At 41.8% G+C, this 16,785-nt stretch overlaps 2 protein-coding genes across 2 annotated transcripts; both read left to right on the top strand.

Annotated features, from left to right (window-relative positions):
- Positions 1-1,093: 1,093 nt before the first annotated feature.
- LOC129755666 (uncharacterized) lies at positions 1,094-2,804 on the top strand. The gene is made up of 3 exons (XM_055752280.1): positions 1,094-1,305; positions 1,485-1,904; positions 1,973-2,804. Exons 1-3 carry the CDS (start codon positions 1,212-1,214, stop codon positions 2,080-2,082), a joined length of 624 nt encoding a protein of 207 aa, XP_055608255.1. The 5' UTR covers positions 1,094-1,211; the 3' UTR covers positions 2,083-2,804.
- Positions 2,805-8,165: 5,361 nt separating this feature from the next.
- LOC129754650 (zinc finger protein 184-like) lies at positions 8,166-11,617 on the top strand. The gene is made up of 5 exons (XM_055750827.1): positions 8,166-8,359; positions 9,159-9,480; positions 9,539-10,100; positions 10,158-10,424; positions 10,485-11,617. The coding sequence occupies exons 2-5, from the start codon at positions 9,206-9,208 to the stop codon at positions 11,334-11,336; spliced, it is 1,956 nt and encodes a 651-aa protein (XP_055606802.1). The 5' UTR covers positions 8,166-8,359; positions 9,159-9,205; the 3' UTR covers positions 11,337-11,617.
- The last annotated feature ends 5,168 nt before the right edge of the window (positions 11,618-16,785 follow it).

The following is a 16,785-nucleotide window of genomic DNA, read 5'->3' as shown; positions in this document are numbered from 1 at the left end:
TAACATAATTGAATAGAATAGATTGTTAATCTAGATTTCAGAATTCAGAATGCCGATTCAGAGTTCAGATTCAAAATCCAGATTTGAAATTGAAAATGGGTTCAAATTCAGAATTCTAATTTTATAATTATATTCAGAATGCAGATGGAATGGATTCTGAATCTGAATTTTAAACCTTTTATTATTTTAATTGTAGGGATTTTCAGTTTTCACTGGTTCAGGTATTCTAAACCTGAATTGGTTTCATCAATCGTCTCAATGTAAAACTTTTTTTTCCTTGATGTATTTCAACTGCATAAAATTTTTAAAACAAAATATTAAAAAATTAAATAAAACTTAAATCTGAATTCCGAAATCAGAAATTCGATCTTGACTTCATCTTCAGCATTCAGATTCTGAAACTATACACAAATTCTTATCTTGAATAAAGAATTCAAATTAAGATTGAGGATACAAGATCGAAATACAAAAGCTATTTTCAAACAACAATGTGCAATTGGAAATAAGACATCGGAACCTTAAACGAATATTTTGAATCAGAATATGATATAGATTCAAAATAAAAATTAAGACACTCTAGGATTCCTTTTTCATTGTTTCTTATAAAATTTTGATATTGTTCTACCTGTAATATTCCAGGATTGGATGCAAAAGATGTTCCTTGGAGGATAGAATACATTAAACGCCTATGAGTAGGCAACGCATCAAATGTGCAAGAACAGTTACGTATTCAAATGCACATCAGATATTTCTGATGTGACCAGAATCTCTACCCTAAGTTTTCAAAACAACCTGTGTGACAAAATTTTTAAAAAAATGTACCAATTCATCAATTCTCGTGAGCAGTTTTAAATAATAAACTCACACCGTTTGATTCTGATATTTTTTTTTTCGCATAATCCAGATTTCGATGTCTCTTTTGTTTGGATGTTAAACTATTGAAACAATCAGCGCTCGTTCTAACGCATCGATAGAACGACTCCCGGACCAAGGCTGCTTAAAGCCTTCACCCCGGCCCCAGCACCCTCGTTAGGATCTGTTCGGTGCTGCTGGTCAGCAAAGGATGCCCGGCATCCATTTCGAAAAACCATCTAAGTGTTTTTTCAACTCTTGTCTTCCTTCACAACACCGGCTGTGCTCTCTTGCACAGTTAAAAATCATAGCACCATTAGGAATAAGGTCAATTAAAATCGAATATTCTAGATGTTTCTATGTTATATGTGTTGGTCGATATCGATGTTGACAAAGTTTACACAATTATATATCACCGCAGCTGCGAGGTTTCGATCCTTTCCTTTTGCCGCGGTAAATAATTTTTTTAACTGAGTATTTCTATTTTTTGATAACCATGTCATGCATTTGACCATATTATTTTACATCATTACATATTATAACACATTAAAAAATAGGAATTTTCCATTTTATAAAAGTACCTACTGAAATCGGGGGAAAATGTAAAACGTTCCACTCACCTTTTCCAACAGTTCAATTTCTGCAACTACCTGGCTTCCAGCAAAACCTGCTACCTCAGGCACTGGTTGCAGCGGATGCTTCGGCAATGGCCGATAGCCCTGTGACGATGACGACGATCAAACCAGCCCCTGGCAAAGACATGAAGAAACCGCAAATGGATTCACCCGAAGACGACGCCGCCAATCCGACCCTTAAACTGGTGACCCGAGTTCTGGACACCCTGAGAACGCCGGCTGTGGCGGCCATCGGGCAAAGATTGGCGGCACCGGTTGCATCCGCCCTGCTCGCACCCCAACGGCGAGCACTCCCCGGTTGTCCACTGTGCGACGCATCGGTGTACAGCTACTGCGACTACAAAGTGTTCCACGATGGTTGCTGTTGTGGAACCAACAGCTTCGGGGGAGGCTTTGGTGGAGGTTTTGGAGTTAATGGTTTGTACTGAACTTCGGATTTAAGGGATTTTTAATTGTATGCTTTCTTTCTTCTGGTTCTTTTACAGGAATCGGTTATGGGAGCTGTGGCCAGCAGGAAGACTGCAGCATCTTGTACGCCAACTCTTGCTACGAACATCAACTGATTGTGAACTGTTGCTGCAATTCACCGTACTAAGAAGATTTCTTTCACTGAAAGCATCGAACATAACTTATTTTAGGAATTAAGATTTATTTATTGCGAAAGCATTCTGACTCACTTTCGAACGCTATGAATACAGAGTTGGTTTTAAACTTAGCTAAAAAATATTCCATCTTGCATCAGTCACGCAGCCATAGTAGTATTCTCTTCTCATCATCCGCCAAACAATGCGGTTGGTCTTTCCAAATTCACCACAACCATACCCCGATCGCTCCGATCGCAGTAAAATCGTGCCACAATCCCAGTTCACATCGCAGCGAAAATATGACTCATTCCGGTCCATCCATGAACGGATAACAATCCAATTCGATCAATTTGTTTTCGATATTTAGGTAATGTAAGAGCTTAAATTTTAAGAAGTATATTGATTCTAGTAATGGCTTGACCATATCTATTGATTCATAGACGTACTAAAATAGTAGATGGGCGAACTGCTTAGAAGAACGTACAATTCGTAGGATGGATAAAGTGATTAGAGAGATTATATTTTCATTCCACTTAATCAAGCTAGTAGCTACTGTCTTTGATCAGTTCTAGTAAACTCTTAAAGAATGACGTACGATACAAAAGTTAGTCTTGAAAACGTTTCCAAACACTTGTTTATTAGCTGTCTCAAACTATAAATAGGTAAATTTTAGATCTGCATTTATCAGCAATGCATTCCTTTTCTTAATTATGGCTTTTCGATTGTATCATTAAAATAAAACGTACAACCTACTGTGTAACAAATTGTCAAGAAATAATTAAATTGATAACTTAATTAATAAGTAAATTTTCTTTTTTCTTGGAGGAAAATATTGAGGGAAATCAGAGTAACCTGCTTCCAGGGCGCAGTAGAAATGTTGCAATTTCTCGGCCCCGACCCCCTACTGCTACTCAACGTCGTCCTTGTACTTTTCTCGTGCCTCGGCCCGGGCATCTGGGACCAGCTGATTTTTGACGCCACCGAGCACATTGCTGGTAGCCTGCGTAGCCAACACGATCGGTTGCACCACGATGGGCGGAAATTTGGGATTTCTTGAAAGCCAAAATGTCAAGCTCTACTGGCGAAAGGTTAGGGAAAAAACAGATTGATTCGTAGTAGATTATTTCAGAAAGCGAACATTGCAATACTGGAAAGGAAAAAGAGGAAGTACAAACAGATGATAGAAATGATTGAATGTAAATTTTTTTTATACCAGTAAAGCTCAGCCGACAAAATGTGGGAGAAAAGATAAAAACATAATGAGATTCGAAGCAGATTTCTCAATAGAGAAAATTCAACGAATTTTTAAGCTCTGCCGACGAAAGGAAAGAGAAAACAAGAAAGAAATTGTATAAAACTTGGTTTTCTTGAGTACATCCGAAAAGCAAAATGCCATTCTCCTTTATTGAAATAAGCCAAAGTAGTAAAAATAAAAATGTAAAATTAATGGTTAAAATTTCAGCTTATAGAAAAGTCTTTGTAAAAAAACATTTAAGGTTCATAATTTCAAAAAAAAATGAAAACTTGCGACCTAGGAGAATATTTATAGTAAAAACTTTTGAAGCATGGAATAATTTCTAAAAATATATCTTCTTACTGGTATAGTGTGGTATAGTTAAGTATCCAAGTGGAATTATTGTGGTTGAAACGAAACCAACGTTACGTCAAGTTATACAGAAAAACTAATAAAGGGGTTTTTGAATAAGTTTTCATAAGTAATAAACATGAACATTTCAATTACAAATCTGTTCCATTGCTTAGTGAACCTTTGAAAAAAAAGTTTTTTCGTAATATTGAAATACATTCATAGTAAAACAAGTTAAGTGATTATAAAAAGCGGTATTTTCTGATATTCTGTTTAAATTCAGAGTAGGAAAGGGGACGGATGTAGGGATCAGAATTAGGTAGGTGAATGACCGTATTACATTTGGATTTGCCATGTATTATAATGATTATAAGATTAACGTTCTTGTTATATATCTATAATAGCAAGATCAACATAAGCGTGTACTTCAAACGTTCAGTAACGGATTTCCGTTAATGCTCGAGTAAGCTTACGCGTGTGAGTGTATACGTGTTGGAGAAAAGGGAAAAAGCATAGCTCTTTCTCAAGCTTCGTTTGAAGGGTGGAGAAATCAGTTTAGAAAGTATATTGGTGAAGAATAGATGCTTGGCCGGAAAGCTGTAGTTCGTCGTTGAAAAATGATTGGAAAAAGATGCCCAGTCACTACAGATGGCGATGGGTGCGACGAAAGGTTCGTCGTTGTATTCGTGTGGGGAAATAAGGCAGTGCGATGAATTGTGGCATCGGCGGTATGGCCACTTGAGCCAGAAAAATCTGAGTGCTCTCGTTCGTAACGGTATGGTTGACGGATTGGAAAGTGTCGTGTGCGAGAAAGAAAGCGAAAATGTTTTCTGCGAGCCGTGTATCAAGGGTAAACAAACACGCAAACCCTTCGATAAAAGCCACGTCGGGAGGCGATCGTCGCGAGTTTTGGAACTCATACATACCGATGTATGTGGACCAGTGACTCCAGAAAGTCACAGCGGAGAACGCTATTTCGTGAGTTTTATTGATGACTTTAGTCGGTTCGTGAAAGTTTATACGATTGGTGCCAAGAGCGATGTTTTGAAGTGCTTTAAAGAGTACGTCGCCACAGCCGAGGCACAGTTCGGAAGTCGTGTTTCTCGTGTTCGCTGCGATAACGGCGGGGAATATCGCGCTTTCGGTTTCGATAAGTTTTGTCGGAAGAAAGGAATCCGTGTTGAGTTTACCGTACCGTACTCACCGGAACAGAACGCTGTAAGTGAAAGAATGAACCGCACGTTGGTGGAAAAAGCTCGTTCGATGCTGATCGGTGCTGGAATAGGTATGGAGTTCTGGTCCGAAGCGATAGAAACAGCTGCTTTCGTGACGAATCGTAGTCCTGCTAGTGCGCTGAATATGAAGAAGACTCCTAGTGAAATCTGGTATGGGAAAAAGCCGAATGTCGCGAACATGAGAGTGTTTGGTTGCGATGCGCATGTTCACATTCCCAAAGAGCTTCGGAAAAAGCTGGACAGTAAGTCGTGGAAAGGGGTTTTTGTGGGATACGCGAACAATGGATACCGCGTGTATGATCCCCGGAAGAAAACCATAGTGATTGTTCGAGATGTGGTGTTCGACGAGAAGAGTTACGGTGAAAAAGTTGAGAAACCGAAACAGTCTTCGGGACCTGATAAAAGCAGTGAACAAATAGTGATGATCGAAAGATCAAAAATAGAGTCGGATAGTGAATCCGAAAGTGATGATCGTGAAGAGTGTGCATCGGAAATGGGATCCAGTGTTACCGATGAAAACGAAAGGTTCGCTAGCTGTGGTGGTACCGAAGATGAGGAAGCTGAAACGTCGGACGAACCAGTGTCCAGCTCGGTCAATACAGAAGGGAAGCGAGTGCGGAAGCCGCCAATTTGGCAGAAGGATTACGAGATGGATTTCGCTGGATTTGCCTTGAATGCGCTGGGATTTGTAGATAATGTCCCGGAATCGCTTGCTGAGGCTCGGAAGCGTGATGATTGGAAGTGCTGGGAAGGCGCAGTGAATGAAGAAATGGAGTCGCTAATCCGGAACCGCACCTGGACCCTAGAAAAGTTGCCAGAAGGTAGGAAGCCGATCTCAAGTAAGTGGATATTTAAGAAGAAGCCAGGACAAAACGGTGAACCTCGTTATAAAGCTAGATTAGTTGCTCGAGGGTTCACTCAGCGCTATGGTATCGATTTCTTTGACACGTTTGCTCCTGTGGCGAGGCTTGACACACTACGAGTTGTTCTGGCAGTTGCTAACCAGCAACGGTTGATTGTACACCAGATGGATGTACGAACCGCGTTCCTCAATGGCTTTTTGGAGGAGGAAATATTTATGGCACAACCGGAAGGGTTTCAGCAGGGGCAGGGCCTCGTCTGCCGGCTGAATCGGTCCATATATGGTCTCAAACAAGCTTCACGAGCATGGAACGAGCGGTTGCATAGATTCATGGTGAATCTGAGATTTAGACGGAGTGACAACGATGCTTGTCTCTACCTCAAAGGAGACGGTGACAATGGAGTATACGTCGTAGTCTATGTTGACGATTTACTCATTGTGTCTCGTGATCAGAAGGCAATCCAGCAAACAAAGTGCAAATTGGCGAAGGAATTCGAAATGTCAGACCTGGGCGAGGTGACGAATTTCCTTGGGATGCGGATTGAGCGTGATGTGAACCAGCGAGTGTTGCGCATCAATCAACGAGCTTATTTGGAGAGCTTGCTCAATCGATTCGGTATGCAGGAGTGCAAGCCGATTTCTACCCCGATTGAATGTCGACTCAAGTTGCCAAAAGGAGTCGAATCGAACCGGACGGACAAGCCTTACCGCGAATTGATAGGTTGCTTGATGTACGTTACTTTAACATCGAGGCCAGACTTATCAGCGGCAGTGAACTACATGAGCCAGTTCCAGAGTTGTCCAACGGAAGAGCACTGGACACATGCGAAGAGGATCCTTCGATACGTTAAAGGAACACTAGGTCTTGTGTTGGAGTATCGAGGCGGTGACAAAGTGGTTCCAGTGGAGGCCTACAGCGATGCCGATTGGGCCAACGATATTATTGATCGGCGATCCGTGAGCGGTTATACCTTTAAAGTTTTTGGTGGTACAGTTGCTTGGCTGACGAAAAAGCAGCAGTCTGTCTCGTTATCGTCCACGGAGGCGGAGTTTGTCGCTTTATGCACAGCGGCATGCCAAGGTGTATGGATGGTTCGATTGTTGTCCGATTTGAATGTTGTCGTCGAAGGGCCGTTGGTGTATTACGAGGATAACCAGGCATGCATTAAGATAGCTGAAGAGCCCCGTGACAGCAAGCGTATGAAACATGTAGATGTGAAGTTGTGCTTCATACGTGATTTGATACATAGCAAGGCTATAAGGATCGAGTATGTATCAACGAAGGAGCAGCAAGCTGATATTCTAACCAAAGGGCTACCAGCTGCTGCATTCAAGGAGCTGCGAGGAAAACTCGGGTTGCAGAACATTGAATTGAGCAGGGGTATTGAGTAACAGCAATTCCACTGTAGTGTAACGCAACCCTGTGGTTAGTTAAGTACACCTTCTGTGTATTTCTCGCTTAATGTGTATCTTCACCTTTTACACACTCATCTGGCGCAACTCCTTATAGTGTAGTTTTGACCCGTTATCGGAAAAGACTGGGTTAACTCCTTTTTCATGTAAAGTCCTTGTACCCCTTATAGTGTACACAGCATGTACGTCAAAGCAGAGGTGAAAATTAGTAATGTAAGCATGTAAAATCTACACATTATTTTGGAAGCCCGCTCTGCGATGTCAGCCCTTTGATGTTAGCCCTTAAAATGTCAGAAGGATGGAAAGAAAATAATAAAAACAAATCAGTTAGATTTGAATTTCTGTATTCGGCAAGGTATAATTTTCATGCTCCTGTTATAGAATAGGAAAATATTCAATCAACTCAATCAATTGAACTGATCTTTCAGCATTAATCGATTCATTGAATCGTCGAACGAGATCGATTACGGCAGAAAGAGTTCTATATTCTGAATGACAAGTTGAAATACTACCCTTTATTTAGTAAGCCAGCTTTTCTAAATAATGTGTAAAATTGACTCCAGGAAACGACACTTTTTTTGACAGATCTCGGCTGTTCGCAATAATGGGTCAATTTTACAAGTTTAAGGTGTTGCGCCAAATGAGTGTGTACGAAAACTGCTGACGCAATAAACGTGTTTTATATTTTCTCTGTTAAGTTTTCGTCTCGTGGCTATAATCGAATCCGAAAAACCAAATCCCATTATGAACAGGCCTCTTGAACATTTTTTCTTTAAAAAATTAACCTCAACATGAGTTCCTTTTGCTAGAAGTGTATCAAAATTAGAACTTTACGCACCAAAGTTCACTCATACACATTCCAGTTTTTTTCACTGAGCTCCATCCAAATAAAAGTAGGGTTATGTTCCTTAGGAAGCATCCATATACAAATTATCAATGTGTGGGTATCTGTATCTTCTTCAGTTCTACTCGCAGCAGCAGCTCATCGCGAATAAAACAAAACAAACACGTCACGTCAACAATTTTCTGTTTCTCTGCTGCTGCTGCGCTCTTGTCAGACAAACGAAAGAAAGTCCATCCATCGGAATGCTTCACTGCGCTTCCATTACGGTATCTGGTGTTGTTACATTTACAGTTATCCAGTAGAAGATTCGTTGGATGTTTGATCAGGTAACGAGTGATTCCTGTTTCAGGTGAGTTTTGATGGTTGATGTTATTAAATTTGGTAAAAATTCTTGGTATATCTTCACTCAGAAAAATACTATTATGTCTATCATAAGATTCTCTTATGAAGTGGCGCCATAAGAAAATTCTATGAAATTCATAAGATTGTCTTATGAAGCGAATGAATTCTTCAGATGAACATCTGCTTCAATGAGAGGTTGTTGCTTTTCATAAGAGGGTCTTATGGAAACAGAAAATTTTACCTGTGATGAGAAAATATCGAGATAATTGATGTTAAAAACTTTCAGTTTATTTTCTGCGTAATTTGTTTAAAAATATTACATGGTCACTATGAGCAGCGCATCAACGCCAGATTCCAACAGTCATTCCGCCGTTCCGCCGCATCCCGCCGTCCTTTCCAACGGTCATCATGCTAAATAGAAAACAAAAACAATGTGTACCTATAAGTTAACAAATAATTTAAACGTTTACACAAAATGAACTTACCAATTAAAATAACAAAATCACTTTTAACTTAAAAAAAAAACTAATGGCTCCACAACGGGTTAGTGCTTGGTAAGACGATGAAAAATTGACTGAAGGAATGAACGTGTTCATTGTTTTTTCACAATGTCACTTCTTCTATTTTTCATAAGAACTTCTTATAAAAACTGAAAGAATTTCATAAGACTCTTATGAAAGATTATTTTGGACACAAAAAAGCGGTTCATAAGACGTGTCTTATGGAAATTATAATAAGATTTCCTCTGAGTGTTGGTTTTAAAATGGGAAACTCCTCAAAAACTTTCTAATCCATCGCTTATCAAGGTACTCGGCTTGAACGGAGAGAGAGCGAGAAAGGAAGAGAGAGAATCATGTCTTCCCTCATCAGCACCACCACCTGTTGCGTACCGAATTGCGATCCGGGGCCTAGCACCGATTTTGGGGTTCCGATTCCGACCGATTTGGAGCTGCGACAGCGATGGCGAGATGCAATTCATGCAGGAACCCAGCAGTGGGTCGATGTGGGACAACCCGATGCTTCCGAGATTTTGTTGGTGTGCAAGAATCACTTCAAGGCACTGCAACCCACCGAATCGGAACCACCGAGTGGCGAAAGCGAATATCAGGAGCCGACACTTTTTGTAAAGTTAGTCTGCAAAGGACTTATATGAAATGCGAATTTTTAATTGTATGCTCTCTTTCAGAGATAACTCCCCGGTCGAGGTGGCCTGCTGTCGGATGTGTCTACGTTTTACCACAACCGATTCGATGTTTCCCGGTAGCCACTGTTTGGCACCCGGAGTATCTTTAGCGGTTTTGGTGCAGCAATATTTTGGCTTACCGAATGCCGAAAACGATCCAAAGTTTGGTAACCTCAAACGAACATATTGCCTACAATGTACGGCTCGAATCGATATGTTCCGCTGCTTCGTGAAGGAGATCGACGGTGCACAACAAAGTTGGTCACAGACCATTGCCAGGGCCGATGGCTACAAGATTCAATTGAAACGGGTGAAATTCAGAAAAAAATCTTCTGCTGTTGTTGAAGATGAGAAACAACCCTCGGCAGAGGAAGTTGTAAAACAGGAAGAGGAACCGCCGAAAGTATCTTCAGGAAATTCAACGCCCTCACTGGACGAAAAGGTCCCTATCAGTATTGATTCCGTTGAAAGTTTCCCGGAAGAAACCGGCAATAATAACAATAATAATATTTACTTTAAGAATAACGTAAACGAATCAGAGAAGCATACTCCTAGTATTAATTCGGTTAGTACTCTAATTTTAAATACAAACAACTTAATTAAAAATTCTTTAAATTAACAGAACGACAGCGCAGATAATCCTAAAGTAGATGGCCCGCTGATCGATGATAAATCAACTAGTATTTGCTCCATCAAAGATGAATCGGTACTGATGGAACTGGAACTAACTTTGGGTATGGCGACGACTTACGAGGAGGTGAGCATCGAAGATGTGGTTCGATCCTTAAGCCCAGTACCGAGTGGAAGGGTAACGCGCTCTAAGCTGCAAACAAATTCCAAAAGCTTGGAAGCTTCGCCGGAGGATAATGAGGCAAGCACTGATGATAGGGTAAGAAAACTTTCGATTAAAAAACACAGCAGCAAAATTTACCTCTATTACCGCTTCTAGGATCAATTCTCTGAAGAAAATCTACACTGCAAAAAGTGTGAGCTGACCTTCAACAACAAAAGTAGCCTCAGTCTGCACATGAAGGCGGCCCACGGGGTCGCTTTCGTTCTGCCACCAGAAAGGCGCCGCCCGTCGGTGGCCTGTACTGTTTGCCAGAAAAAAATCCGTCCCAGCAATCTGTCCAAGCACATGCGAACGCACACCAACGAGAAGCCCTATCGCTGTGATCAATGCGGTAAATGCTTCCCCAGCTATGGTAGTCTTTATCGGCACCGAAAGGTGGTACTTTGCCAGGTCAAGAAGGACAAGATCAAGGACAAAGAAAAACCCACCTCATCCGGAAGCAGCCCACTCGCCAGTCGCAAAAATCACGGCAACAAAATGATACCGACCTGCAACCTATGTCAGGCCACTTTCGCTCATTCCAAGGAACTCCCGGACCATTTCTCGGAACATCATCCCACCGAAACGCTCAAATTCTACCCGTGCGAGATGTGCGACGAACTCTACTTCGCTCCCAAAGGCCTCTATCAGCACCGGCACCTGCACAATGGGCGCTTCAAGTGCAAGGAATGTGGCAAGGCTCACTACAAGGAGGCAGACCTTTACAGCCACCTACGGAACGTTCACGGCCAGATCAACACCGATGCGAACAATACCGCCGAATGTTCCATCTGTCTGGAGACGATCCCTAGGCATAGCATCAAATCGCACATGAAGGCCCACACCGGAGATGTAAGGTATACACGGTGCCCGAACTGTCGCCAGACGGTGCACAAGATCAGTATGGCGAAGCACCGGCGGACCGAGTGCGCCGGACGAAGGGTTGGTAAGAAGGGTAAACGTGCGTGAGAATGGTTGACTTTTCGACACGCAGTGCAATAAAACGGTGGCCTTTTGATATATACATTTTTTGCTTATACTATTAGGAAGTTGTTTTCTGACTTCGAACTTTCTTGGTTTTTTTTACTTTAATATTTTCTCTTTTGGTTTCAAACATTATTCGATATATATTTAAAAAAAATCAGAAATTTGTAACAAAGTTTCAAAGATTAAATTTTTCTCTTTACTTTTTCATTTTGGTTAAGCTATTTTTTAAATTGCAGCACTAATACCTTTAAATAGCTTAATATATTTCCCCCTAATTTTTATATTAAAAATTTGATGAACAAAAGTTGAATATTGCTAGGACAATAATGCAAATTTTGAGTGGAGATTAATACAGGTTAATACTAAATAATATAACAATATTTTCAAGAATAAAATGAACAATTGGTTCCAACGTTAAAAAAAAAGAATTTACATTTTCTATAGATGATTTTCTTAGAAAGCTTACGACTTAAACGTGGCCTATATTTAACTGTAGGCTTAAGATATGAACGTCGAATCCGATTGTTGGATTAGATAAATGTTAATCGAAAAGAGGTTCTCTAAGAAGCGCAATAGCTGAAAAAACAACAGAATTTTATGAACATAAATAATAATGAAGGAAGAACTAACTATCTATAGACCAAAAACACAAATCAAATATTTTGCGCCATTGTGATGATCGACGTTATGAATGCCTTCAACAACGCCAGTTGAGAAACAGGTTAATAAGAAGCTTCTTCAAAAATTCAAGTCTTGACCTACGAAACCGAAAACCGGGTTGAGATCTACCTCCCTCAGTGGGTGTTCCACAGGGTTCCTCATACTCGGACCTGTGCTTTGGAATGTCATGTTTAATGAAGTGTTGATGCTGAATTCATGAAGGAGGCGCATGATCACCGGCGAAGCAATCAAAAAGATTGAAGACCTTGCAACGGTGTTGTCTGTAGAAAGCTTTGGCATCTGGATGATGGAAGTTTAGCTTCAGAAGGCCCGAAAAAAAACGAAGTTCCACTCGTGATCAACAAAAAAGTAAAGCCGCTAATGGACTACAATTACTGTTGGATTACGTCTTCGAAACAGCAGCTTAAATATCTCGGAGTAATGGTCATCAACCGCTAAAGTTTTGGTAGATTATGCTGACTGCCATGGTCCAAAGAGTAGCCAGAGACGGCTCCTTGCGTGTGAAACGCTGTCGAAACTACAATATGGGGGAGCGGCCTGGAGCTCTGCCACAAGCACACAAGATCCAAACAATGGAGTACACACTAATAGCCAAGCGTGTTTTCTGTGCATGCAGACAGCGACTGCATTGAACCGATGATACACCCATAAAATATGTTAGTTGCTCACCGAGAGCTTTGGACAACCTCCGATGTCGGAAAGACTAAGCCGATTGAAGCCAACAAAGAAAGGCAACATTCGATTGGCAGCAGTAAAAACTGCTGAACCAATCTAGACCAAATTTTCACGGGTTGACTGTTGCCACTGTTGCCGATACGCGAATAGTTTTACGAATGAGCCCAACTGTTTTTTTTTTTTTTTTTTTTTTTTTCAAGGGAGTTTAACTGCCAGGGTCATTCTTCCCTATTGGGATTGGGCCTGCTAAAAAGAATAAAGCTTGCTCTTTACTCTTACACAGATTTCCATAAGAATGACAGCTAATCGGAGTGAAATTGGAGTGAAGGCTATCGCTTTCTCTGTTTAACGCATGAGAAATCGTATACCGGGGTCGCGAGCGCGCCCATCGCCCATTCCTCTTGTTTCAAACTATTGTTTTTTTTTTTTTTTTTTTTTTTTTTTTTTTGAGCCCAACTGAGCTGGGTGCGCTCTTTTTATAGCGTCAAATACCCGAACGTCAGAGAAATGGGCGGAGCTAATTCGATGAGTTTTTCTCTGTCTGGATTAAAAGTGATAAAAGAAAAGATTTTTCGTTCAGAACTTTTTTTTTTTCACCATTCGCGTGCTAACTCTCTTGCTGTACGGACGTGTTTATTTCGTTAGTTAGTATAGTTCGCGTCGCTCTCTGGCTTCCTCCATTGTGTTTGCCGCACGATGGGTCATGGAAAGCGCAAAAATCGCCATTCTGCCGGCAAGGCTGACACCAGCACGGATTCGCTTATAGAGAATTCGTTTTCGTGTGGTGGTGCACCGGGGCACTACCGGTAGTGCACTTTTTGCTGTTTTCATGCTCGTTTTCAGGGATGGTGGCCCACTGGTAGTGCACCATAAAGTGGACGGTGGAACACTCTGAAAATATTCGGTGTTGCTGGCGCTCTCACCAATACTATCATGATTTTTGACAGGACGTGCTTCCCGATGTAAACAAATATCAGCTGGTCTTGTTTATTTCTATACCGCAAAAATTGCGTTCTAGCTATTTCCACATTGTGTTTTTCCTTAATTTACGGAAACTTGTTCCGGATTCAATACCAGTGCCGTTTCCAGCAGAGGCGGAGAATTTTATCCGGAGAAAACGTTCCAAAGCAAACAAACGAATCTCGGCCCTCAAGCAACTGGAGGCAGCCGGAAAGTTACCAAGAGTCACTCGTTTTCATCTTCAAGCAAAAATGGAAAATGCGGATCGGACGCTCCCAAGAAGAAATGTGCCCAGAAGGCTTGCTGCCATCGGTTCCAGGAGATACCGAAGAAGAGCAGCAAATCCGAGTGCAAAAATTGCAACCCAAAGATCTGACGGAATCGCCCAAACCGAAGAGTTCTCTTGCTCGGGCGGGTCCCTTAAGTTGGTCTCGTGCAGCAAGAAGCGTTAAGCTGTTTCGAAGCTACTCTGCTACAAGCCAGCTTCGAGCGTTGAAGTCTCCGAGTGCGTGAAAATCGGGAAAGAACTGTGCTTTATTTAGGGTGACGATGCTCGGTTGCGTCAAGTCCCGGATTCCAACCCGTTGCCCTTCAAAAAAGGCAGTTCGAGACTGCACCCGCATTGGGGGCTTGAATTTCTTTTTTTATACGGGATTTTCATCCTGTGGGATGATTCATCCTGTGGGATGATTCATCCCTACAAGGGCTTGAATTTCGTTCGTTTCGGTATGTTATTAAACTTTTCCGCGATCCGAGTTCGCCGTTTTCGGTTTTTTATTTGTAATCTGAAACGGAAATACTCGAACGAAGAAGATGAGATTTGCGAGGAATAAACGATACTCTCAAGACAAAATATCGGAACCATCAAGCTGGGGTAACTGCAGTCCAGCAGCAGCAAACATAGACCGCCCAGAATCAGCCGGTATTGCAGTTATTATCATCAGGGCCAGAGGCGAATCTACCAAGCAAGCCTCTAATAAAATTAATCTGAAATTTTCACAATTTAACATAGTACATAAATTCATGCTAAAATTTTTATATTATTTGCAAGACAATGATCAACTGAAGTAAATTTGATTTCAATTTTCAAAGTCAAACGAAAACAAATACCAGCTGTAATGGATTTTTGACAGCTTGATGTTTTCTGTTGACACTGCCGATTTCACACACACCAACAAAGGTGAGTGCAAAACTCGATTCATGCTCGTTTTCAGCGTGGAAGGTGCAACACTTTCGGGTGGTGAAAACAAATACGGTATTAGTAATCAGAACAGCAAAAGAACACGAGCGGAAGAAATTATCTCGGAGAACATTTACGATGCTCTGAGAGAAGCAGATGTACCCGTGAAAAATGAAATTCCTGCCGTCAATCCTGTTCCGCTCTCTGCGGGAAACGAAATTGGATCAAAACTCCCTCCTTTAGTGGTGAAATCTGTTTCACTCTGCCTACTTCACCAACAAGTATGCCGCCTGGGCCTAGATGCGGATCTCAAAATGACCAGCTTTGGAACCAAAATTGTCACCCGGTCATTGAACGATTACAACAAAATGCGCCTGTTCTTGAGCCATAATTCCATCGAGTTTTTTACGCATGACATCCAGGGTATCCAACCTTTCAAAGCTGTCATCCGGGGGCTTCCACTAGTTGACATCAATGAAATCAAGAGTGAGCTCGCTTTGCGGTACAATCTGAAAGTCATCAACGTTTATCAAATGTCCAGAAAGGAAGAAGACGACCGACAATACCGCGACTGCATGTACCTAGTACATTTCGCCAAGGGATCAGTCACTCTTAAAGCACTCGAAGCAGTCAGAAGCCTCTTTCATATCAATATCCGATGGGAAAGGTATCGTGGAGGCAACAGAGATGTTACACAGTGTCAGCGCTGCCTCAATTTCGGACACGGCGCTAAAAACTGCAACCTTAAACCGAGGTGTAATCTTTGCTCGCAAGGCCATACTACCTCCCAATGCACTCTTCCCGCAGATACAACCCCAAAGTGCGCTAATTGTGGAGCTGATCACAGCGCCTCGTTCCGACAGTGCCCAAAACGTGAGGAATTCAAGAATATCCGCAAACAGGCCTCCAAGAGATCCCAAACCGTTCGAAAACCCAAGCCGCCAGTACCAGTCAACGGTGATACCTTTCCGCCACTTCCTATCACCTCGAACCAGTCTCAACGTATTGCCAACCCTGAAACTCCGCCTGGTTTTTACCATCAATCTCAGCGCACTTTTGCTCAACAAGTGTCCAACAGTGAGCCCCAAAGCACCGTGCCGAACCAGATACCAGCAATGATGCAGATGATGATGGATCTCATGTCAGCTCTTCGTGCCTTCACTGAACAAATCACGACCCTCGTGACAACACTCAACCGTCTTCATGGCTAATCTTCGCTTCTTAACCTGGAACAGCCGCTCTATCCGAGCGAAAAAATTGGAGTTCACAAATTTCATTGCTCAACACAACATTGATGTGGGGGCATTGGTAGAAACCCACTTGAGAGCCAATATGAATTTTTCATTACCAGACCACCAAATCATCCGTCTTGACCGCTCCAACTCACGTGGCGGTGGGGTTGCAGTTTTCGTAAAGAGAGGCATCAAATTTTCCACGCTACCACACTTCAACACCAAAATAATCGAAGCCATCGGAATTGAACTTAAATCTCAAACCACTGGAAACATCAGGTTCATCGCTGCATACTGCCCTAAACAATGCTTTCAAAGTACTGGCCTATCTCAACAGTTCAAGCAGGATCTCACACTTCTAACTCGAACCAGCTCCAAGTTCATCATTGGTGGCGATCTTAATGCTAAGCATGAACAGTGGGGAAACTACATACGCAATACTAACGGAAACCTCCTATTGGACCACGAACAAATTGGTCAATACACCATCCAGCATCCTGATGACCCAACGTTTCTATCTCCTATTGGAAATCCCTCTACCCTGGATATCTTCCTCACGAACATTGCCATCTCCAAACCGACTGCAATCATCGAACTTGGATCAGATCACTTTCCAGTAATTGGTGAAGTGAACACAACCATTGAACCTGCTGCTCCATCTATACGGAAGGATTATTGCAACGTCTACTGGATCGCTTTTCGA

The sequence above is a fragment of the Uranotaenia lowii genome, chromosome 3, assembly GCF_029784155.1.
Source record: "Uranotaenia lowii strain MFRU-FL chromosome 3, ASM2978415v1, whole genome shotgun sequence".
Lineage (NCBI taxonomy): Eukaryota > Metazoa > Arthropoda > Insecta > Diptera > Culicidae > Uranotaenia > Uranotaenia lowii.
The sequence above is the reverse complement of the archived record's forward strand: the minus strand, read 5'-3'. Positions and strand labels throughout refer to the sequence as shown.